This window comes from Xiphophorus hellerii, chromosome 24 (genome assembly GCF_003331165.1).
Source record: "Xiphophorus hellerii strain 12219 chromosome 24, Xiphophorus_hellerii-4.1, whole genome shotgun sequence".
Classification (NCBI taxonomy): domain Eukaryota; kingdom Metazoa; phylum Chordata; class Actinopteri; order Cyprinodontiformes; family Poeciliidae; genus Xiphophorus; species Xiphophorus hellerii.
The window spans coordinates 13578502-13604800 of record NC_045695.1 but is presented as its reverse complement, the minus strand read 5'-3'; the positions used below and the strand labels follow the sequence as shown (position 1 = coordinate 13604800).

The following is a 26299-nucleotide window of genomic DNA, read 5'->3' as shown; positions in this document are numbered from 1 at the left end:
TTTTCATCAAGGTATAGAAACTTGTTTTAAGTCAATAAATCTTCACTACTGAAAGTACTAATACTCGTGAAATAATCTGCCAGTGGTACTAGTAGTTTTAATTATTTACTTAAAACAAGCTCTTATATCTTGCTGAAAAGTTGCTTCTAAGTCAGTTTTGTCTTATTACAGGGAACTGAGATATTTTCACAAGAAACTAGACAAAAATGTTTCGCAAGATTGTGTTTTTGCAGTGTTTAGACCAGGGGCGCCCAAAGTCGGTCCAATCAGAGCACTGTAGACGAGAGCCGCATTCACCCACTCACACTCAAAGATGATCATACATTCTTACACCAACATGCAGATTTTTAGTGCCGTGAAATGGAGTCCATCAAGCTGGAATTAAAACTATGGCTTTTTAATTGCCAAATGAAAACTCTTCCCAGAGCCCATGGTTTGGTGTGAAAGTTTAAGTCAAAGCAATTTCCAATATAAACATCTGATTTAATCCTTTTAAAAGCAAGAACACACCTCTAAATGAGGGATTATTCAGGTTAAATAAGTGCAGGATCATGTGTCAACAATAGCAGTTTGTTTAAAAGCTGGTTCTGTATCTGCCACGATGAATTTCCTGAGCTGACCATCTTAGATGCTTCAACTCGTTCTGCAAACGGCAATGCAGTGAGATCTGGCTGAGAGCTTCACACTGAAGTGTAACAGGATACAGCAGAGCTCTCACATGTGGTCTGGTAAGTGGAACCACTTCAAGTTGGTAAATCGGGAGCTGAAAAGGGAATCTCCTTCTCCTGGAACCAACCCAGGCCCCCCGCTGAGCTGCAGGAGAGTAGCGCCAGCAGCCTGTAGAGCAGAGATGTCAAACTCAGTTTCATTTTGGGCCGTGTTAAAAATCTGAATGTTCTTAAAGGGGCGGTTGTGCCAGAATGTATTGATAAAACCCATTAAACTGTTAAAATATTAGTAAATAACTGCTTGTTTCAGCATTCAATAAGTGTTTCTTTTCCCACTGATCAGGATTCTGTGATTTGTTGAAAAACTGGAGGGAATTATTGATGTAATTTGGAGTCTAGAGGGCCACATAAATAGCTCTGATTGGCCAGATTTGGCCCCTGGGCCTCGAGTTTGACAAATGTGGCGTAGAGGAAAAGGAGACCAGCAAAATGATTGGCCAGATATCAAGCTTGAGCGATCCTGCTGGATCTTACTAGTTGATCCAAAGTAAAAGGGAGCAGATTTTTTGTTATAAAAATGTTGAAACACACTTAATTACACCCTACTTTAATCACAACATTAGGCTCAAGATTCTGGGTAAACTTTCTTTGGAGAAAATGTTCTCTCTCACCTTCAGAAAACCTTTCACTAACAGAAGTACAAGGAAATACTTTCATCTTGAGAGGGAAAACAACACCAGAGCCACGGGCCATCTGCTGTCAGCGAGCGTAAACTAACAGTCCTGCACAACTTCACTTTACGAATAAAAGCAGCTGGCAGGTCCGATTAGAGCGGCTCAAGTGGATTCATGTAACTGAGTTCACCTTACACCTCAACATGCTGGCAAATTGTCATGCAACTTCAATCAGACACAATTAGTCTGACTACTTTTACTGCTGCAACAAGAGATAAGGATCTTCTCCGGCTTGTTCAAACCAACTGACCTGAAGATAAGTGGAGTTAGAGACTAATCCGACTGATACCTGGAGGTAGTGAAACAACGACTTAGTGCACATGTTTCTAATTGTTACTTTTTCCTGTCCTGTGTCGGATGTGTGATAGGGTGGGGAAGCTTGTCAGACTTAATGATTAGAGAAATATAGAATCAAGATGTTTCAAATTGATAATCTGGTGACATTTGCACCCCCCCCCAAAAAAAACAAAACACAACGGCGGAACGTGGAGACTAGGGCTGAAACGATTAATCACGATTAATCGATTATTGAATTAATTGTCAACTAGTTTAGCAATCAATTAATCATTAATATGAGTATAAAGACTCAAACAATTCCTATTTACAGAGCAGTAATTAAGCCAAAACTGTGCAAAGATAATACAACCACTTGTTTCTTTAGCTGCAGAAGCATCCGTTGTTACAAATAATCAAAGAATGCTGTGTTATTTAATTTTAGGCTATAAAATGTTTATTTACTTAATTAAAAATGGAATTTAACTATTTGTTTATTTGCATCTTTTTATATATTTCTAATCTTGCAGAAAAACATTGGGTGGTTCAATGAAAAATCTGCAAAATTTGTCAATTATTTTATTCAATTAATCATTTAATCGTCAGAATAATCGATTAATGAAATAATTGTTTGACGCAGCCCTACTGGAGACTTCTATCAAAGAAAACGGAGCAGATTTATGGTATGTTTGGATTTAAATAAATCTAAAGCAGATATTAAAAAGTGATGCTACAAGAGAGCATTAAAACTGACTTTTAATACAAATCTTTCCAGCACTTTTGATGATTTTTACATTAAAAAGAAAGTGAAGAGTTTCTAAAGTGATTTTCAGTGTTGGACCAGTTACTTGTTCGGAGATTTTTGGTTAAAATGCTCTTTACAACAGGCTCAAGCTGTAAACTCTCCGGAATGGAGAACCGGTTTGATCTTCCTGTAAAGAAACCTCCAATTATAACTTTCTTATGCTTTCGCAACAAATTACAGCTGAACATTTAACTCCAGAAGATCCCTGTTTTATTTCTTCTAATCAAAATCAAATATGACAAAAGCAGCAACATGAACCAAGAAAGTAGTCAAACTCAAACATCCTTGTTATTTTAAATGTGCCTGGCAGCACTTCGGACTGAGCTGATTGGGACTAATTTACGAGGATGACCTTTCCAAAGACCGTTCCGGGAAAACTTCAGGAGGCACATGGCTCGGTCACACCCTGCTGGACTTACTGACCCACATTCCCTAAAAGCAGCGATGAACTTTTACAGGCTAGACAGGAGATGCAGCGCTCACGCTGCAGTGTAGGTCACATGATCGGGAGTTACTGAACCATGGAGGTTGACCCGGTCCTAAACCTTTGAAGGCACACACTCTAACTGTGAAGGAGTCACAGAAAGGACAGGAAGAGATCCTCCGGTTTTCTGGTGTACAGTGGCATATTAGGAATCCAACGAACCAGATGAGCCACTCAACCGTGACAAAAAGTGTCAAAGTGTGGGATTACTTGAAACTACATAGAAAAATAAAACAAAATTGGCGTTTTACAACAGCATGTCTTTGAACTCCCCAAAGGGAAACATCCAATATGCATGAAGCATAACACAGGTTGGACTTTATTCAAATGCGACCCCAGTCCACTTAGATATCCGATTCATATGCAATCTTCTCAAATGTGACCTGAATCTGAACGTCCAGGTTGTATTTTTCCGACTGCAAAATCATTGATATTCGACAAATGTCCCTACTCCTGATGCACACAAGTGGGAAGGAAAACAATCATAACGGACTATAATGAGGATTGAGTTGTTAATATGATGGCTCCAGTCGGACAACAACTTCAAAATCGTAAGCTATGCTCCATCGTTAGCATCCATGTTTACTTACACTAACACTGAGCGTTAAATTTTTTTTTTATGGCGGTTGGCAAAACACCGAGCACGCTCTCTACGTGTGACGATACTGCGTCCTCTACTGCGCATGCGGGACACTTTCAACTCACACTGGAGAACCAAAATCCGAACTAAAAAGATCCAATTTGACAAAAAAACAGAAATGGGTCACTTAATGCTGCAGTGTGAACGTAGCCTTAGTTGATTCCATCACCCTAGCTTGAGCAGCTAAAGTCTTTCCTCTGCCTTCATCTCCCAGAATGCTGTGCGGTTCTGGTTTGGAGTTCAGTGAAATTATGGAAAGTTCTATCGGACGTATGATCTATAAATATTGATATTGCGTTTATAAAACAAACTCTCAGATCAAAGGCAGTTTCTAGTTGTGGGAAGCTGGTAAAATGCCAAAATGATTGAAAAATCTCTCCTGTAGTTATTGACTGGCGTAATAATTAGGACCCGATGTGAGAAAAGACTCTACTCCAAGCTCCCAGCATGCAGTTCATTTGCCCGTCTCAGTGACAGCTCTCCCTCTCACCTCCTGCCCCCATAACACCCTCATAGCGCTGCCTCTACTATCGCACCGATAACACATCTCCTCACGCTGTAACAGGACACAACCAGCACATGCAAAACAACGCCTTCACTTGAGCGAATGGGGGCTGCGGTGGGGGGAGATCGTAACTCACCAACGGCAGCGGTCACAAGACATGCCAGGACGAGTCACTGTGGAAGTCCTGACCCGGTCACATGCTCTACGGGACACTGAGGTAATGAAGGCCGCCGATTCTGTGGAATTCAATCAACATTCTCCAGTGTCACCAGATTAAAAGCTGTAGAAGCCAAAGAGAGCAGGGGCTCACACTGGATACTCCGAATCCACATCTGACCAGTTAGGCCTGTTCCTTATCATGCACCTGTGCTAATGTTAATTACAGATTGAGCAAAAGCCATGTCACGGCGACTCGATCCAAACCCGATGCTCCATTCACAGTCGGCCTCTACCTGTTGCATTTTTCAGCCGTTACTAGGCAACTAGTGAGTGCTGATCCTTGCTCAGAGGTCGGATGTTGATGACTGCATGAGCAAGTGTTTAAAAGAAAATGGCAAAGAGAATGTATTTTTCCTCTTTTCAGAGCAAATATATTAAATTGCAACCAAAAGAAATTAAAATCAAGAGCATTGAAAACGTAATTGAGTTGTGAAGTGTCAATCAAAATGAAGGGTGATCGACTGATTTTCCAACGCAATCCACATATTCACTCACTTTTATCAGATAACAAAAGCGTCTTGAAAGATTTCAGGTAAAAAACAAAAAGATTGACAAAATCTAAGATGGACATTAACATTGGTAGGAAAACTTCTCAGATTGACGGATTATAAATTACAAGTTATACTTCTTCTGCAGCCAACTGGTTGCACTGTATGCTGCTTGAGGGTTTCAGAGTGAAAAGGGACTGAATACAAATGCCTGTCACACTTGTAAATATATTCAGAAAGAAAAAGAAAATTCTGTGTCACTTCCTTCCAATCGTTTAGATCAGAGTAGATCGGCTTCTTTTTGCCAGCTTCATCCGATCACTAACGTGTTTCTATGTGATGGGTTTTGATTCATTAGGTCTGCGTGTGGTTTGTGAGACTAAACTCAAACATTTTGGATAATTTAGGTCAGTTGATGATTCACAAAGGAGGAGAATAATTTCTACACAGAGCACTAGCCCAGTAGTTAGGTTTGGATATCCTATTCCCATTTATAAATGAATTAATAATTTAAAAACTGCTTTACTTAGATTAAAACTAGATTTAGGAAGGGATAAATACTTTCACAGCACTATATAACCCTAAAGATTTGAAGCTATACAAACTAGATAAGGACTCGATTAGTGACTTTTCTGCTACTTAGAAAGAACACTTGTTGCATTACGCCTTATATGAACAAAATTATAACTAAATACATTGAGAATTTGACCATGATGTGTAGTTATAAAGGTTACAAACAAATTATAGGTGAGTTATATGGATTTTAAAGAGTTGAACTGTCTAACCGGGGCAGATTAACCCTGCTTTACCCTACCTGTGACCCGGTGGCGGGCGAACCTGCAGGCAGGAAACTCCCCGGTTTCACCGTGGCCTCCGGTACCCCTCCGCCTCCCCCACCGTCACCTCTTTCGTGGTTTCTCTCACCACAAACATGTTTTTTTTTTCTTTATAACACAATTATAACACCAACTACAATTTTAAAAAATATTTTACATCACACTGTCGTGTTCAAATTGTTTTAGAGCTGCTTTTCGGGAACTAGGAGGTCTACATTGCGTTAGTTAGCGTCAACTCCGCCGCCGCAGGTTACAGTTTACAGCAGAGCTGCGGCGCACCAGCCGGGGTTATGCGGATCCATTCAACCGTAAGAAGAAGCACTGTTCACTTTTCCTCTAGTGTCGTAGTGTCTTTTAACACTTTCTTCTCGATTTAGAAGCTTGAAACCTACATATTGTGTTAGCAAGACATTCAACAATGTGTCTAAATGTGAATAAATACGGTTAATCGGCGCTGCCTGTGCGCTCTGTTCCAGTTTCAGGCATTCACATGAAGTTGAAAGCATTCCCTTTCATACAGGTAGGAAAACACACCAAGGGCGTGTTCCTAAGTCTTTCCTTTAAAAACACACACTGAGCCTAAATTCACCCTAATGTTATGTTAGCACAAGCAGCTAGTCGAGCTATCCCACATTTTTAAACGCGTTGGGAATTAACACTGGACATTTATAACACACAAGGCTGAGCTTCACACACATCTGCAGGAACACGCTTGACAGTAAATCAGCTGCTATAAAAACATAACTCACCCCTTATCGGCGGAAATATCATATCAGTGCCGTAGTTAAAAATGTATCCAGTGGTTGTAAAAAATAGTTCGCGGTAAGGTACAGTAGGAAGCAGCCCGTGGAAACCAGGAATCACCCTGGCAGTCAGGAATTTCACAGGGGGCAGAGCTTCTCGGGAAGCCGGAGGGGTGCAGTAACACAACACGGCGGTAGGGGGCGTTTCACGTATACACCGACAGCTAATACTCTGAGTTGGGTAACTTTTGGGAACAAATTATTTTACTTTTACTTGAGTAATTTTATTATGAAGTATTTCTACTCTTTCTTGAGTAAAATTTCTGGATTTTCTACCCACTGAATGAAAAACAAACATGTTTTAACTAGAAATACACCAGACATAGACACACGCCTGCAGTTTTTAAGGTTTTATAAGTTTTATGTTTCATTTGCCTTATATAGACTTTTTGTAATTATGTCATATAAATGAATTATTTAGATTTTGGTCTTTAAAATACCATAATTTCCACATAACTTTATGTTTTGGTCTGCTGGAGTTTGCAATTTTTAAACATTAAATGATTGATGTTTTGATCAGTTAGCCTTTTTACCAAATTCTTTTCTAATTTTACTTGAATAAAAATATGTTGAAGTAGTGCTACTCTTACTTGAGTGCCATATTTGGGTGCTTTATCCACCTCCAAATTTTATTTTTTACAGGACGGTACATTACAAACACAAATTTTAAAGCGTTTTTGGGTGGATGGTAAGTGATGGATCAACATAAAAGTAGACAATAATTGTGAAGAAAACAATAATATTTAACACTTGTTCCAAATAAAAATTAAAAACTGGAACAGATGAATTCTGCACTTAAAATTTAACCAAAGTATGAAAACCTAAAAACTTTTAGTATAACTAATAAAAACTAAACGATATGTAACAAATAAGTAATAAAAACTAGCAAACACACTCTAAAAACTAACTAAAAATCACAACAAAACTAAACTATAATACAAAGATAAATGCATTCCAAGGAACTGTATCTTAAGTGCAACAATCCACACGTATCATGTTTTCATGTTTTCGTCACAGTCCATGAGGCAGAATAAAGCAAACAGTTGACACTCGCTCCACAGCAGCACAACAAAGAGTTGAGCGATAACAATCTGGCTCGGACTCAGTCACTGAAAGAGACACAATGAAGCCAGCGAGGCCTTCAGAGCTAACATATTAGTCTTTATTCTCCTCCTCTGATAGTCTGAAAACAGCAACATTGTGTAAGATTCTGCTCTGAATTCATGTTTGTGTCATTCAGATGTTTTAAATATACATGATTCACGTAGGTAGAAGTGATAAAATACAAGGGTGAGTTAGAAAGCTTTCTTTTTCATACTAGCTATGACTGGATTAACCATTTGGACGATGGGGATTCTGACTTGGCCCAACATCATGTTTGCTTCTCCGTTGACCCAATTTAGTCTGGACTGTAAGTTTTCTCACTCAGGATTCTGATCCATTTGCCTACTGACCATTTTAGGGACACTTAGATTACACAGCAGAAAAATGATCCAAAGCTCACCAGTAATTCCTCAGAACGATAATAAACTGAAGGTTTTGGAATGGCCTAGTCAAAGTTCCTACTTAAAACCAATTGAGATGATGTAGCATTACTTTAATCTGACTATGTCAATATTCTGCTTGATTTTTCCTGTTAGTAAAGATAAACAGAATGCTGTACTTCTTGTTAGTAGACTAATTAAGTCGCTGTTTCAGTTAACTTTTTTCTTTAGCTTTTTTTTCTGTTGTTGAATACTTTGCATCTGCCTAACTAAATCCTGAAGATTGTGCAAGAGTACACTACAAATCTGACCTTTCTTAATTTCTCATATTTCTCTTATTCTTTATTCTGTCACAAAATAAACAAATCTCAGCCTGTTTATAAAACACAAGACAACAGATGCCTCCAGCATTTACATGCCTGTATAAAAATCAATTTTTTCTCCTCCTTTGAACTGCCTCTTTACCATTACTCACAAGCAAACACTTCAATACATCTGATCTGCTGCAGCATAGTGGAGGTCATGACTGGAACATGACCCTTGACCTTCCATGTTTATATTCCCAAGAGGACACCCGTCTTATATAAAGGTGAGAGACTGACTTCCATATTAGAACTAATTTTGTGACTATTACAGGTTAGTCAGTTTTTCCATTGCTAGTCATGGTTCTTTAACCAAAAATCCTTATTTGTGATATTGATATAAGCTTAAATGTTTACTTAGAAAAATTATTCTGGAATGAGAAATTTTGCTGTTCAGTCCAAACTGTTGATTGTGAAATGTTTTGTGCTTCAGTTTGTTTACTAAAATTTAATAAATTTGTCCAATTCCAACCAATTATTTTAGCATCTCCTAGCTGTTTAATTCACTTAACTTTGTCTTTAAAAATTTAAGCATTTCTCATTAACTTAGTAAAATCATATATTGCTGTTTTATTAGCTCTGAAATGTATTTCAATGTAATTATTTTGAAGCATCTTTTAGCCGTTTATCCTGATTTTCTACTTAAACATTGATAATTTTTATTAAAGTACATTTAAAAAACTGGTTGCAATTTAATTTATTTAAATGTTTTTAGCTGTTAAACATACCAATTCGAAATAATGAAGTAAAATATGAGAAAATGTAAACATTTGAGTATTTTTTCTCCATAGGTACATTTCAAAAACTGGCTTAAATGTAACAAAATTTATTAAATATCTTTAAGTTCCTAAAGTTACACAATTTGAACTCAGAAACAGATTAAAATATACTGTAGAAATTAGGTAAATTGGCCAATTTTATTTATTAAATTGTTACTGTTGTTAACTTGTTACTCTTGTAACAATTTAGCAATTCTTTCCCATTTTCACTGTAAAGTTCAGCTATATTTGTGGAATATGTTTGCTTAGTTTATTAATTTTTCAAGTGTTTAACAATGGAGATTCTACATGAGAGTTACTGCTGCTTTAAAAATGAATGCCAAAGGATGTTAGTTTAAGATTAGCGTGCCACCATGTGGCAAGAGTCCGCCATTGCATCAGAAGCGGATGACAGATGTAGATAAAATTTCGACATCTGTCTTAAAGTTTGACGTTTAGCTGTTATTTTTTTATCGTTGAAATTATCCCTTGTGTGTTTTATATCAATTTTATTTATTTTTAAAGAAAAAGGAGGATCGATTAGCTGTAGTGAAAGCTTTGAAATCTTGTTAGCAACTGAATGGAAACGCGAGGCTCGGAGGCACGAGCGACATCCGACCAGCGGCAGCAGAAGCAGGAGCGCGTGCTGTCACTTTTCACGCGGGAAGCGCGCGCAGATGGCTCGTGTTGAGATAGCGAGGCGCTGCCGACCCGCCCACCCCCCTCCGGAGATCAATTCGATTTGGTGTCCGGAAGATGGATGGATCCCCCCTCAACGACGTGGAGTTTATGAGTTTAGCGGGGTTTTTGGGTAAATAGGGGAGAAAAATGGAAGCGTGTAAAAATGAAGACAAAGTGGGAAGAGATGGAGTTTATGAGACCCCACGCATACATGCAGAGGGAGGGGGTCCACAGCTGGTTTTCGCATCACGATCCGGCCCGAATGCAGGGCCGAACCAAGCCTTTTTGGGGCCCAAAGCAGAATATCATTTGGGGGCCCCCCATACCAAGATATCAACAGCAAATACTTTTCTTAAGCTGCTCTAAGTGTGTAATATTACTTCCATCCATCCATTTTCTGTACACCCTTGTCCCTAGTGGGGTCGGGAGGGGTTGTTACATTACTTATTCGTTTCAATTAAAAATGACTCTAGTTAATTTTTAAGCCAGTGTTAATTTGGCTATCAATTTTAACCTTACAGGAGTAGCTAACTAAAAAAAACAAACTTATTTTGAGTCTCAGAGTGGTATTTAAGAGTACCATTTTCAAATTAACATTAGCTAAACAATAATTTACAATAGTTTGATATCTTAGCAGGAAAAGATTAATCCATTATTTGTGTACCAGCTATAAAAATATATATAGAAATAATTTTTCCATGTGTTATACCATTTAGTTTTATTATTCAATGTTATATACATATATTTTTTTTTATGCTTGCTTGGGGCCCTAAGCAGTCGCTTAACTCACATATACCTGTGTATATGTTTAACATTTTGGATTTAGCGACAGTTTTATGTTCTACAAATGTTTCTCAAAAAGTTTTACTTTAAAACTTATGTCACACTTTTAAACAAATTCTCTGTTGAAGCAATTTGGTTAAATTTGCATCCTTATTTTTATGTAAAATCATTGTTTTCTTGTTTCTGAATTAAAATAGTTTCAGAAATGAAGACGTAATAGTGTAACAGGTCAAAAAGATTCACCTACTATTGAACATCTAAATTACTATGCTATATAAAATGTGAGTAATTTTAATGGTTAGCATTTAATACCTTTCAAGATCATGCATTTTGAAACAGCTCTTCCTTTATGACTGACTAACTCTGGTTCTACATCCTGATTGGACGTGTGTTGTCCTCTGGGACTGGAAAAAGGGACAGCAGGATGCTGAATAAACTCCCTTTCTGACTCATGGTGACTCGCATCCAGTGGGATTTCCTCAACAAAGCCCCAACAATTGGATTTAAAAGAAAAAATCTTAACCAAATTGAAACCTAATGAATATCTCGGTTTTAACTCTCCAGATTGGGCCGTGCGCCGGGTCCTCATGCGTGCGCACACCTTATGACAGACCCCTGCGATACAGATGGTCAGAGCGTGAGGCTGAATGAGAGGGGGACCATCCGCGGCTGCTGACGCATTGTGGGGGGACGTCTTCTTCAATGCAGCACTTAATGAGAACAGACTGACTCTTTCTCCCCTCCACCTCCCGATTCCCCCACTTCTTCCCTCCTCTGCCCATTTCCATCTGTTTGGAGACAAAGGGCCACGAGCCAGCTCGAGCCCCGGGACCCTGCTGGTGAAGTAGGCAGGGATAATACGGCCCATCCCGCGGGCTGCATTTCAACACATGGACCTGGCTTTGTACTTCTGCAGCACGAACACCCTTCAAACTGAAAACGCACACACCGGGGCGTGAGCGCCAGAGAAGGGAAACAGAGTTGCGATATTGACGGGGGACTTCTTGCCTGCTTCCATAATACACAGCGACGCAGAGAATAAAGGAGAGGGCGGAAACACAAAAAGCCCCGAATGTTGTCGCTCGTACTGCGAACATATGGCTGTTTGTTGTCATACTCTTTCTCCCTGTCCAATTTACACAGAGCACTCAGGATCAAATGAGCGTGGATCAATGTGTGTGCGCTCTCCTCCAGGCTTTGAGTGGGCCTGTACCTGAATGATTATGAGGAGAAGGATGTCCAAATGCTGCTAATGGCCGATGTATAATCCCCTGCCGTCTGCACACACCTCCTGACATATGGTCAGTCCTCGGCCTCCACCATTACATAAGCCACACCGCGCAGACAGGGTGGGGTAGGGGGTGGAAACGTGCTACTTTCTCACACACACACACACAGAGGCCACACTGTCGGCCAGGCTGTTCAGCGCCCTTAGCGCTCTGGGCTTCGCCTGTCACTTTTCTTTCTGAGGGTCTTTCTAAAGAATAAATTGGAGAGTACCGATGCTACGGAAGCTTCTGGGATGAACGGGACAAATGGACCTGGTGGTGCTCCATCGCAGCGTACAGATGGACCCGTCCATTCAATAAGCTTGAGCAGAAGTCTGTCTACCCCGCCATGCCAGAATCACAGCGCTTGTTTTGTGTTCTGAAGAGGACAATCTGTTGATAAAACATACTGGTTTTTCTTTCTCTTTGACAGAAGTCGCCTAAAATACAGAACCTGTCAGGTCGGAACAATGGGCCTGTAAAATCTGGTTTATACTAATTAAACACAAAAACATGAGGTAGGAGGTTACAAAGAAGCAGATGATAACGGAAGTAAGAGAATATTTTATAAATGTTCCTAAAAAACAAAACAATAATCCACCTTTCAAGTGGTTTGGGTACGTCCTCAGCAGTTTTCACATCTACCAGAGGGAGACAAACAGTCACCACAAAGGTTGTCCTAATATTTCCGTAGATCACAATAGACAAAAACTCCAATTAAAAGAGCTTCAAACTGATTTCCTCCATCAACTTTTAATACACTAGGTACACTAGACCACCAATACAGGGACATGGACACATTTGTGGGTCTCATTTGGAAGACTCTTCAAATTTGGACAACCTTCGTTGCATTGCTGTGACGTAGTCGGCCTTCATATGTGGCCTTCGAAAGTTCCAGGAACTGAATTTGGACACACCCTATGTTGTTTATGTGAGGCAGCAGTAGGCCTGTCGCGATAAACGATAAATCGATTAATCGTACGATAAATTAAAACTATCGACGTCATTTTAATTATCGGCATTATCGTCTCTTCCGGCCTTTTTCTCTTTCTGTTAATGAGACTGAATGAAAAAAAGGCTCAACTCCGGTGCTCTCCACTGACCCTCCCTTCCTCATTTCCTTAGTGTAAAGCCCAGCGCACACGACACGATCTTAGAGCTGGCGGCCGATTTTCAAAACCTGACAGTCCACACATTAGCCGACAGGTTCGATCGGATTCGTTCCTGCCGTGTGGTGTCCAACAATGGGCACAAAATAATGGCTACAAGTTCAGTTAACTAATTTTAAAACCAGGCATTAATCAATGCTTTACTACAATCTACCTGCAATGCATGTGGCTAGTGTCAGCGTAAAGTCCTGACTGAATGAAAATCATTATAAACTATTTACGTCACGTTAACGAAGAACAGCTGAACAGTTACCGGGTTTATCAACTGCGGTAGCAATTTCGCTCCAACTCCTCCTCTTGTCATTTCTATATTCTTTGCATGTTGAATAAACATTAATGTTGTTTCCACATATCATCTCCAATGTCCGCTGGACTTCGAGTTGCGCCGTTTCAGCTGTTTGGGATTCCCCGACGTAATTTCCCCTCAGAAAGTGCGGAGGAGAATCTGCGCTTTCTGATTGGCTGCCTGTCACATTCAACAGGCTGCGTTAAAGCGCCCAGTCGGGGAAAACCCCTGATTTAGATCGGAGGACGATCTACCGGAACACAAACACAATCTTAGAAAGACCAACGTTTTAAGATTGTTGTAAGGGGGAAAATAGGAGCAAAAAATCATGTAGTGTTAATTATTGCATCAGGTAGTCGATGTGCCCATCTTCTCTATTTAAATCTAATTATTACTGAAGGGCAACATAATATACAGACTTCATAATCTGCACTCTTTTGATTGAATGCAGTATTTATTTCCACTTTTACTTTATGTTGTTTAGTTTTTTTTTTCCAAGTGAGTTTTTTGTTAATGGAGACTGAGAATCCATTTTATTTTCGTTTTTGGTTGTTTTGTTTATTTTGTTTATCAGTTCCAGTGTTTAGTGTTCTTTTGAAAATAAAGTGTATCTATCTTTGGCAAGAAATCGCATGAATTATTACATCATTTCCATTAAATCAGTGTAAAAAGGTCTTCAAACAATATTATCGTTTATCGCAATAATTTTTGAGACAATTAATCGCTCAGCAAAATTTGCTATCGTGACAGGCCTAGGCAGCAGCCATATTTAACTTTAAGGTTAATAATTCTGACTCCATGGGTCATGTCAGTTGGCTTTTCCAACTCTGAACACAAATTGAGTAATCCTGCTACCAGTACTGAGGTTTTTCAACACTCCTAAATTCATCATCTAACAAGAGGTTTTGTATTTTGGAAGATCAAATTGGTTTATTGGTTTCGTTTTAGCACTACTGCCTAGCAAGTGCTCACAGCAGGCGTTGCAACAGATGAAGGTAAAAGTTGAAGAAAGCCAGACAGATGAGTCACAAACCGAAAGTCACAAACCAGGACTGCGGAGCCGCACATACATTGTTTGCCTTTGAATTTTGCCCTTTTTAACCTGTGACCCCGAAGTACAGCTCAACACAACAGAGAAGTTGTGACACTCGTCAGAGGTTAGATGTTTCTCAATCTCAGTGTAAATGTGTGAAACTAGAGCAGTTCAATCCATCATGTAAAAACTGACACCTAACAATTGTCCAATGAAACCGGGGATCTCCAACCTGTGGCTCTGAACCCACATGTGGCTCTTTAGGTCCTTCAAATTGGCTCATAATAACTTTGGTCAGTCATGTAGAACTGACCAAATGCTTTGATATATATAAAGGGAATAAAATTAATACAATGTCTAAAGAATTTCAGCAAGAAATTCACAAATATGATTTGGTTCTGATTTTTTAATATGAGTCTTTAGTGTGAAAGCTAAGTGGGTTTATTTCAGAGTATTTCTTTATTCTCTTAAATGTTTTGGGTTTTTGAGTTATGTTTAGATTTTTCTGTTCTAGGTTTGACATTTCACAATTCTACATTGTAAATATTTTTAAACATAACCTATTTTTTGAGTACATTTATGGATGGATGCAGTTTCAATCCCATATTTTGTTATATAATGCATTCTGTTGCATTAAGGCAGCCTGTGGCATTTCCACGGTTGAAGGTTCAGCTCCCACTGGGCCACCCAAGCTTCACAAAAAAAGGTTGAACTCCTGATAATCCGATGTAGTTTGGATAAAAGCATTCACACATCTCTTTCAGTCTAACTCAACAAGCCTTTTCTGGCACAATCGATGAGAATAGGCGTGTAGATATCTTACAAATCATTATAAATATTTGGATCTTTGCAGCTCACACCATTTGGCAATATTACATCTCCGCTCTCGCTCTCTCATAAATTTCCATCTCTCCCATCCCTTCTTCCTCGTCGGGTTTCCCACGGGAGGTGCCAGACGGCCAGTAATTTGGTTGTCTTGGCTCGTCTGGAGTAACACCTGCCCCCTCTCTGGGGAGGCAGAGAGCCTTTCAGCCAGCAGCATATATATATGTAGCCTACCACTGCCTTTAGCTGCTGACCACTGAGTGTGGGTTTGTGTGTGCGGGTTTTCTTTCTTGCTGTGAATGTGTGTTTGGACAGTAGAGTGAACAAGGGGTGATGCATCATAAGTATGCTAAAATGTGAAGCACTTATTCCACCTTTCAGCATGTGTGTTTGCACATCTTGCCGAATGTAAGTGTGCTGGGCGAGACATTAGGAGGGTTTTGGGCTATTATTATTATCACATGTTCTGGTTTGGTATTTTATTGGTTTAAGATTTATAATACGCAGGGTTTCCACTTGTGTATTGTAAGCCTGGCAGGCCACCAGGCTTTGCTTGCCACCAGCCAGGCTAAGCACTGCTTCCTTTTTTATTTTAAAAATCTGTCTTACCAGTAACAATGATAGCAAAGATGGTTTATAGTTAAAACACTGAAGTGACGCGATTGATATACCGTGCAAGAACGGCGCATCGATCGTTCTGTCCTTACACACACTTGTAGCGTATAGGTGTGTACCTCTGAATTTTTGTAATCATCTTTCACTCACAATGGTCTGTTTGGAAAGCCTTCTTGCATAACAGCTTCACCTGCATTGATTCCTCTCTGAAGGCTGTTTTTTTGGTGAGAATTGCACCAAGGAACCTTGACGCGTATGCAAACCTCAAAGTGCAACTATAAATGCTTAGTTTTGCTTTTAGAGGCTCAGAGTGCATTGAGAGCATATATGTTTCCAGTCGACTTTGAACATTTTATAAGACAAAAACACAATGAGACGATGGTGGACTGCCCTAAGTCTCCAACAATCAGGTTTAGCAAGTTTTCTGGAGGAAACTCTGTAACCATTTGAAAATAATAACACCACAGTCCCCCGTTGGACCAAACCTAACCCCCTACAGTACAACCTAAATAAAAACCCATCTGACAACATCAGGTGCCATTCGTAAGGCCTTAGACTTGAGTGACAACTTTTATACACAACTGTAGAAAACATGCAACAGTGGTGACCCTTTCCAGGAGTGTCTGTCCTAAAAAAAAAACATTACTCCAAGATTACATCCACAACTCATCCAAGAGGTCACAAAACCCCCAAAAGACCATACGGTTCATGAGAGCAACTTGGCAAAAATGATATCCATAGTTTTTCTTGACCAAAAACATCAGAAAGGTCCATCTCACATGTTAGAAAAACATATTAATATCCAAGACTTTCCCAACAGTCAAACATGGTGGTGCAAGTGTCATGGTTTGGGCTACTGTTCTGTTTTGGGACCTGGATAACCAGCAGTCATAGGTGGAACCATGAATTATGCTCGCCACCTTAAACTTAAGCAGGTTTGGGTTATGAAGCAGAAAAATGATCCAACATGCGCCAGTAAGTCCAGGAGTTTTTTTATCCAATGAAAAAAGGCTTTGGTGTGGACTAGTCAAAGATTGAACTTTTTTCCAGTTATGATCTATTAGCAGTTATCAGAAACAGCTGATGGTAGTTGCTGTTTGATTAATATATAAAAACTGCATTTTGTTTTTATTTTTCTATGATTGAAGACATTTTTTAAGAAGGATGCCAAGTTTATATGTAACATTTTAGAAATGAAAATATAAAATTGTCATTGAATCTTGATCTCCAAGTTCATTTATTGTTTGCTTGTATAAAATAAACCTGAAACCGCTCACATTCTGTGGAGATGTGTGTGCATTTTATGTATACTCTGGTTTATATTTTGGTTTTCTATGTTTGTAGTTCAGCAAAAGCACAAGTACAAAAGCCAGAACTATGATTAGAAAGGTAGAGGTCGTCAACTGACCTTGATATCATTATTTAATATTACTACAGCTCATGTAAATCATAGTAAAAGTTGGCAATATAAACTGTTTATCAGTAGTTTTGCATTTCTTGTTGAGACAAAACAAGTGTAGCTTCACTAAAGGCTCAGAGAATAAATCCTTAGTGCTATTTTCCAACAACTGCAGTTCAGTGAATTGGGACTTTAGTTAAAATGCTGCAAAAAATCAATATTTTCTGCCAGCAGGAGTGGGTTTGAATTGGTTGCCACTTATTTTGCAACTCATAAACAGGCCTTTATGGAACAAAATATTGCAAATTTCAAAAGAAGGCATTCATAGCACCCCTTACAGACACAAAACAGGGTTACAAATGAGGTTTTTAGGATGTCCTGACGTACTAAATTTGTTGTTTTACAACAGATAGGTTGGGAGTACCAATATTTGTCCCTAATGGCTTGCCATACAGCATTGTTGTCTCCGCTAACATGGTGTTAGCTTATATATTTAATGGACCTTCATGAACTGAAATGTTTTAAATGTATTCCAACATAGGAAAGGGAGTCTTTCTTCAGCATTTGTTTTTAATTAAAAATAACACCGGAAAATATGAAAAAAGTCTGTCCATTAGAAACCAGCTGTCACACGGTAACTCTACTAAAAAAATCTGCATAAAGCAACAAGCCTACACAACCCTGAAGAGACAAAAAAATCTTTGGATAGAGGATATGTTTTTCTTCTCCTTTTGCTATAAAATTACTTATTGGAATTTTCAGGATACAAAGAAGAGACAAATAAATAAATGTTTTCTAAAATAAGAGCCTAACATCAGCACATCGAAGAGAGTAAATTCAGACTTTGTTTTTGGTCACAGCAAAAGAAGAGGTTTCATTCTGGAAATCGCAACAGAACCTCTTGTTTTCATGAATTTGACAGAAAAACTAGGCTAATCTGAAAACTGAATGACGTCCCAACACAACATTTTAGGGAAGCAAATAGCTACGGGGCCGTGGGGCCCCACAGTTCAAGTGCTCATCGTTGCCATCGATCGATAACAGATATTATCAAAGCAAAACAAGGAGACATCCAACATACATTAAAAGCAAACAGGAGACGCAGTGGATTAACAGAAAGTGCCATATTTCTTCTTTTTTTTAAACAGGAAAACACCATTACTTACCACGTTCAATTTCACAGCCTAAAAATATATTGAATAAACAAACAATATACATTTATACAGAAAGAAAGACCTGTAATCCGCATAAATAAATAAGCAATAATATTAACGCAATTAAATAAATAAATAAATACACTTTAAAATGATTAAGGTCACAATTTCTCATGTCATAAGTAGCACTTGACGCATTGAATTATTTTTTTTTTCCTTTTACGGAAAACATCTTCTAAACTATAAGATCTAAAGCAGCTATCTTGTTTACATCCCTTCATTTTGATGTGAAAAATGCCCCCCCACAGCCTGACACAGTGAAAAACGGGAAACGCGTACTGTAAAAAGTGAAATTTGCTTCAAAACAAATTCTTTAAAGTTTAATTAAGCAGTTTTATTGCTTACGTTCTATTTCAAGCAGGAATTAAAAATTTAAAATTGTGTCCAGATTAAGGTAGTTGAGCAACAGCGCTAATGCTAAAGTCAAAGTTGCTAGCAAGTGGAGTTTTGAAAACCTGAGGCAGTTGTAGTTTTCAGGGCAACTTTTAATCAGATCACCAAAATGATCTTAAAAGCTAAATTAGAGTTTAACTTATGTGGTAAATATACATTTTCCCAACAGAAATACTGTTTAAAATCTATCTACTATATAAATCCAAACAATTGCACCAATTTCATTTAACTTGTACAGTTTTGTTTTGTCAGAATTATGCATTATATTTTTATTGATTCCAGAGCTTAAGGCCTCGATAGTCAGCTCTGGTCTCTCCCTAACGCATCAAACAAAGTCTGAGAGGAAATATTTATTATTTAACCTATTTTTGACAATTTTAAAAAACCTAGTGAAAAAAATGGATGGTTACGTAACTGGTGTAAGATGACTTTCACACCTTTGAGTGGAAAACTGTCAAAAACATAAAAGGCCAAAAGTTCTTTAAGATTGTAAATGTTCTACCACTGGGAAAATTAATTTTAGGGGATATTAATTAAATTAATTCAACTTATGTGGTTTCAAATTTAATGTTTAATACCTGTTGAATTCAAACATACATTTTCTCCTTTTTATTCGTCCTGCATGCTGCGCAGAAACCAGTAAGGCTATCATGGGTTGAATTAAACTCTCATAGGAGTTATGGTTGATTCAAAAAATTCGTTTATGTTTAATAAGTTTATATTCAACAGTCAAACTTGCTAGCAAGCTGAACTTTTTAACAGTGAGGTGGTTGCTGCCACACAGCTGCCACCATAACAGCTAACAGTATCTTAGCTATGTTATGGTTTCTTTTTAACATGGAGACCCACCAGATTAGGTAAATTAATTTAATTAGTTAGAATTTCAAAGTGACTAATCATTGTTAAAAAAAAAATTTGGACTAAGAAGTGATAATAACTATACCCAACTAAATAGTCTCTCCAATTTTATTGGTTGAATTCTAAGTTGGGTTTTTTCAGTGTAGCATGTCTGCCCAAAGTATCATCTGTGAAAGGCTTAGAAAATACTGCGCGTTCTGTAGAAATCTGCCGCACCAGTCCGCCCGTCCGCTCCCACTCAAACATCCAACACGTGGTTCAGGTAGGAGATGTAACAAATAGCCAGTCTGAGGATCTCGATCTTGGAGAGTTTTTTGTCCGGGGGCAACGTGGGCAGCAGCTTGCGCAGCTCCGCGAAGGCCACGTTGAACGCCTCCACCCGGATCCGCTCCCGGGTTGCGTGCGCGGAGCGGTACTTGGCCGTGGCCCGCCGCCGCCTCCTCTTCTCCTCCCTGCTCAGCGGCTGCTCGGCTTTGCATTTGGCCCGCTGCTCCTCGCCCTCGGTCGGCTCGTCCGAGGTGCAGCCGGCCGACTTGAGGCCGTTGAGCATCGACTCCGGGTCGGACTGGGTCCACGACAGGTCCGCCTCGGCTTGATCCGGACTCAGCATCATTTTTACGCTCGGAGTGTTGGCGGGCGATCCTCCTGGAAAACCTGGAGGAAAAAGTAAAAAATTATCGAAAAGAATCTAAGCACATAAATCAAATTAAAACAGTGGTTAATATAGAAATTAATTAGCATTGAGGCCCCAGTGGAGAAATCTCTCAGCGGGCCTCCGTACGTCCATAATATCATAAAATCTATAAATAATATATACATTTAAATTAGCGTAATGTTTTAGCGTTTATTCTAAAAAGTAATCACTGTATTAATGCTGCAGAACATTTACTAATCCAATTCCTATCAGATTAATATCAGAAAAACGAATTACAGCAAAGTTTAGGAAAGCTTTCCCAAACACGTGGACGTGTTTTTAATCACTATTTAACATGTTAAATAAATATATATTTAGACTAAATTCAACCCTGTTCAGAGTCAAGTTTGTTTAAACAAAATGATCAACATTCAAACACTTAAAGAAGTTTTCTTAACTTTCACTTTTCAGACACATTTTGGCCTTTTTTAAACGAAAGGAAACAGTTTCTACTTTTATACAAGGGAACTTTGCTCAGTGGGTGTTCTCCTGTCTTGAAAAAAAATCCTAATTTTTAATGCTTTAGAAGCAAAAAGCTAATTGAGAAATATTTGTAGCTTTTTATACACAATAAGTCAAAGTTAAACTAAATACATGTTTAGATTTAAAAGAAAAAACCTTAACTTTAGGTGAAAGAAAAGCCTTAAATATGAGCCAAAAAATAAAAATGTATTTCTGATTTTCTTTAATTCGACTTGTTTTTTATTTTATTTTGTTTTTTTTAGGAAGAAGCTGGCCATTTTCCCCTATGAATTAACATAATCAGAATTGGCCATCTGTCACAGTGTGATGAACACATCTGCTTAGCTAAGGCCGGAGCGACTTGACAGTAGATCTGATGGCAAAATAAACTAATAAACAAAACACTACAAATAAAGCTGGTTATAAAATTATATGAGTTCTCTAGCTAAAATAAATGGGCAAAAATGTAACCTTTAAAAATGACTAACTTACCTTGACAGAGAGTTGGGAGGCAATTTGGTTCTTCGTTTAATTAACCCAACTCCCAATTAACTCATATTCCACGAGCCGAACGAGCATCAGATGTCAAAGAGACGTGCATTCAGGCTCAAGGAAGTGGAGAAAAAATGCAGAGAGAAAATACTTTTTTCACTTTTTCCTGATGGAAACTTGCATCACAGAACACTTTGAAAACGGATCAGAAGTCTTCCTGGGATCAGTTCAGGAAACGTGCAGAAAAATGTGAAAATTAAAACAAACAAACCAAAAAAAAAAAAAAATGATTAGGGTGATGATAAGAGGGGATCAGCCGGTCCTCGGTTGGATTTCAGACAATAGATGAGCTGGGCTGATAGAGAGGCTACTGGTCCGTCCGCCTGTGGAAGATGGGGATGAAGAGGCTGGAGATAAGCGACACTCTTCCAGGTCGGGAGTCGGGCAGATCGCAGATAAATCCCCCCCGCCTCGTCGCTCTGATTCCTCCTCATCCGCCGCGCGTCATGTGGAAGATAAGATCCAAACGATCCTCACTAATAAAGGCTCACTTCATGGACGGAGGGGACGGAATATATTGGAGGAATGGGCATTGTCTAACGCCGCCCCCTCCCTCCAATCCTTCCTCCTCCTCCTCCTCCTCTTCCTCCTCCTCTCCTCACGCCCCTCGGCCCTCAAGCGCTCTGTCTCCCGTGGGAGTAGTGGGCAAAGGGAAGGCAGAGATGTGTGCATGATAAAGGATGGAGGGGGGGGAGAAGAGAAAGAGAAAGAAATGCATGTTGTGAGTTTGTGCACGTGTGCGTGTTTTTAGTGAATAGCAATGATTAAAAAATAGAAACTGTTTTGTTTGAGATGCAGAGGGCAGCAAGGAGGGTGTTGAAGGAGGGGGTTAACTTGAATCTTTTTATCATGCATGTTGGCTTCATGTCCTAACATGTTTTAGAGAAAAAAGAACGAGAGAAGCAGGTAAAACTGAATGCTTGTCGTTCTAAAAGCAGATACCTGTTGTGCCAGGTAAACCGGTTTTTTCAGAATATTTTATTTTCAGCTGCATGAGTGGAGAAAAACTTACATTTTATGCAAAAGACAAACAGAAAAGTGAATAATTGTAAAATAAAACATATTGCTTTGACCCCACTTTTCCCTGATACCCCTAAATAAAATCTACAAACACTAGTAATTACTAAATAAATATGCGCTCTGGGTTGGATGAGACCAAAACTGAATTTGCAAACCATCAGTGAGAGAAAAAACGAACACTCCACAACACCCTGAACGCAGCATCCCAATGGTAAGACAAAGGTGGCAGCATTATGCTTTGGGGATACTATAAAAAAACAGCTGGTCAGAGTTAGAGGTATAAATTGAAGCAACTGAAATTAAGTATTTTTTTAGCTTTTGGTATCTTTGCCAGTTTTATAATTGTTTTATTATTTTTACTAAACTCAGTTTTATTTTCTGTTTTATCATTTATCTACTTTTGATGTTGTGTTTGTTGTCAAGCACTTTGGTCAGCTGAGACTGAAAAATTATTGAAAGAGTTAGCTACATATGCGACGTTTTGGGGAAATTGCAGTCGGCCATTTTGGAGAAGAGCTAAGGTTTCAGCTGTGTACTTAGCTGAATCTCTGTGAATTGTGTGAGAGCTCTGGTGGAGCAAGCTGCACCTTGTCTGAAAAAAACAAAAACAAACCATAATCATCCTACCACCTCCTGTCGTCTTGTTTGTCGTTTCTGCCAGTAGTAACATCTGATTGTTGATCACGTGACTCGTGTGATGCAAAAAGACTGCTTCCATCGTAGTTTTGCAAAATATGGCTGGAAAAACATCTCATTCTAGTGCACAAACCTTTTAAAAAAAACATGGGTTTATTTCAAAATTGGTGCGTTTCCATTCTGCAAATTTCTTATCACAATTTTATGGTAGCTACTGATCTGGACCCATGCAAAGCTTGTAGAGTACCACCCCCAAAGTGAAAGGTAGAAGTTTTTTAGAAGTTTTAAGTCTTTCATCATACTTTATTAGGTTTATCACATAAAACTTGCATTGAAAGGCCTTCTTCTAGGAATGATTTAAACTTTCAAGGAAACAGAAAAAAAACACCTTTCTGGCTTTCGTTAACATCTGAAAAACCCCAAAGCTCGCCATCTATCCTCCTCTCCCCATCACCCCCAGCACTCCATGCCCAGTGGCACCAGCAGCATCAGGTCAGGAGGGCACGGTTCCAGAGAAGGAGAAGCGGCCAGCAAGCGTGGGTTACTAGCTGCGCCTAACGAGGTGATTAAAACGATAAGGGGAAGCACGGATGACTTGGCGTGGCCCACAGCCACCGCCATGTTTACTGCCACCGCAGACATACTCCCAGACAAACACGCTGTGAATGAGAGCAAAGTTCCAACCGTGGTGCCAGAAGGACCATATCAATGAAGGAAAAAAGGACGAAAGTGTGTGTGTGTGTGTGTGTGTGTGAGATGACGGACAGTTCGCCCTGGGCTCCGGCCGGGGTCCGTGTGACACAGAGAGACTCGCAGCGGGGTGTATTGGAGACATGTCAAGACCAGGAAACAGAGGCCTCCTGACAGCTGGAGCCCACGGATACACACACTCACGCACACACACACTTCCTAATTGCTCCACAGACAGCAAAAGGGAAACGGGCTTGTGTTTGGTGGTCTGCATCACCCGGACCCCGCCTCAGTCCGCGAGGCTTTGGGCCAAAGACACGAAGGACACCTCCAAGGCTGTTTTGTTGGTGCCTGCTGCAATTACATCCCACAGCTGATGTAGTGAGAGTGGAGACAGGCAGCACACTGCAGGGTGGTGGAGTCACCACAGGACGGCTAATGGATGTTCTTTAGTCACGGTATTTACTCTATTCTCTGCCAAATTACAGCAACTAAAGCCTGTTTAAGATAACATCACATATCATTCATAGAATCATTAGTAATTAATCTGCAATATAAATAAAACTGGCGTAAAGGACAGGAAATATACATACCTAACTGTCCCGTGTTCCCAGCTATAAACCAACAACAGAACCTAAAATATGAGAAAGATGGGGTCTCTAAATGGACCCACATTTTTATTTTTGACCATTTTTTCCACAAACAGCCTTTGTGACTCTATTTTATAGTATAATACTCACACAGATTGCAGTGTTGTATAAAGTACTGAAATCTCAGAGTCAAGTAAAAGTACAAGTACCTCTCCAAAATATGACTTTGGTAAAAGTCAAAGTCACTGACTGAAATGTTACTTGAGTAAAAGTCTTAAAGTATTTGAAACTTCTTGTACTTAAGTATGGAAATTACTGTAAAAATGGATGTACTCAAGTAATGTAATGAAAAGTACAAGTAAAAAGTAAAACAAAGCAAATGCAGTTTGAATGACATTTTTTATATTTTGGTAAACTTGTCAAATACACTTAAAATAATGTACCCAACCAAGTGCAGGCAAAATTAAACCTGCTAATAGATATACCTGCAGGCATCATTTAGTTAAGAAAATTAGGTGCTTTACCTATAGCACAAGGTTAACTTAACCTGCTTTACAACTGAACCAGCTTCTTAGTATACCCTCCAGGACAGAAAATACAAAGTTTTCGTAAGCCTTAAGTTTTCCCTTCAAGTAAGGTCAGTGCTGAAAATGAGAAAAATAAATAGTACAGAAAATGCGGCCAACATGAAGAAAAAGAGCTGTTACGATTACTCTACTTCACAAATCAGTGAATCAGTCAATCCTGCAGTCAATAGGTGGTGCATACAACTGGTCATTATGCAAAAGAAAAAAAGAATTGGGAGGGAAATGCAGCTTATTGGCATCTGTAAACCTGGTTTTGAACTTGCATGCCTTTCCTATATTCGTTAAATTTAGTCTAAATTGCTATTGCTATGGCTTCTGTCCCCCCTTGAACAGAGGAGTCTAGGTAGCCTGCTACAGTCAACATTAGGCCTAAGCTAAATACACCACGTGTGGAACTGAAACAATGCCAAACAAAGTTCATTTATGGTCAAGATTTCACAATACAGTAGTGTCTAGTGACCAAGCTATAGTTACTGAAACAGGAGGATTATAACCATTTCATAAGAAGTTACCTCGATGTGTTTCTTCAAGTTGGACGGGGAGTTTTTGTAAGATAGAATTTCCATGTGACTGCTACTGATTGCGAGACTTGCTTTGTGTTTAATGGGAGAAGCGAAACAGGTGTATCCTAATTAAAAGTAAAGAAATCAAGAAATGGCAAAAAATGTGGAATGAAGATAAGAAAGGAAGAAGATTATATGAAGTACAAAAGTCAGTTTGAATTCGAAGCATTAATGAACGAAACAGAAGAGAAGAAATAATAATTAGTAGATTAAGAGTAGGTCATACCTACTTAAATGACATGCTTTATAAAATAGGGAGGAAAAATAATGATAAATGTGAGAGATGTGGAGAGAAAGAAAATGTAGAACACATATTGATGAACTGTAAGTCAAATGAACTCGAAAGGGAAGAATTAAAGAGAATAGTTAGAAATATGGGGCATGAATGGAATCTTAAAGGTATATTAGGAAATGAAGGAAACATAACAGATATTCACAAATTAAGGAAAGCATTGTTTATTTATCTTAAGAATACAAAATTAAAAAGTAGAATTTAATAGATATGAAGTAATGCTTCTACACACTCATGTACAGTAGGTGGCGGTATGCACCTTAAAGTTGCTTGTGATCCGCCATAATAGAAAAGAAGAAGAAGAAGAAGAAGTATCCTATTGGTGGTGATGAACGAGGTGTACTTGAGGCAAGCAGGCTACGGACTTTGTTCGGTAGCCTACTTGCTACTTGCTAATCCGTAGGTGGGGTCAAAACACTTGCGTTTCTCTCTCTCGCTTTTTTGTAACGAGTAACTAAACCACACATTGAAAATGTATCGGAGTAAAAGTATGCAATTAAGTTCGGAAATATAGTGAAGTAAAAGTGAAAGTCATCAAAAATTTTCATACTCCAGGAAAGTATGAAGTACTCCAAAATATACTTAAGTAAAGTAGTGAAGTATTTTTACTTCGTTACTATACAACACTGA

The 26299-nt window shown here is 38.9% G+C and overlaps 2 protein-coding genes across 2 annotated transcripts in view; both read right to left on the bottom strand.

The window, feature by feature from the left end:
• LOC116715907 (vang-like protein 1) overlaps nt 1-6551 on the bottom strand; it is a 42155-nt gene extending 35604 nt beyond the window's left edge. The window contains exon 1 of the mRNA XM_032556650.1: nt 6402-6551. The gene's annotated coding sequence lies outside the window, so the exon portion shown is untranslated. The remainder of the gene's footprint in view (nt 1-6401) is intronic.
• A 10386-nt stretch (nt 6552-16937) lies between these two features.
• Nucleotides 16938-22312, bottom strand: nhlh2 (nescient helix loop helix 2). Its single transcript, XM_032556722.1, has 2 exons — nt 21232-22312; nt 16938-20237 (listed from the first exon to the last, which is right to left on the bottom strand). The coding sequence occupies exon 2, from the start codon at nt 20194-20196 to the stop codon at nt 19822-19824; it is 375 nt and encodes a 124-aa protein (XP_032412613.1). The 5' UTR covers nt 20197-20237; nt 21232-22312; the 3' UTR covers nt 16938-19821.
• Between the last annotated feature and the right edge of the window lie 3987 nt (nt 22313-26299).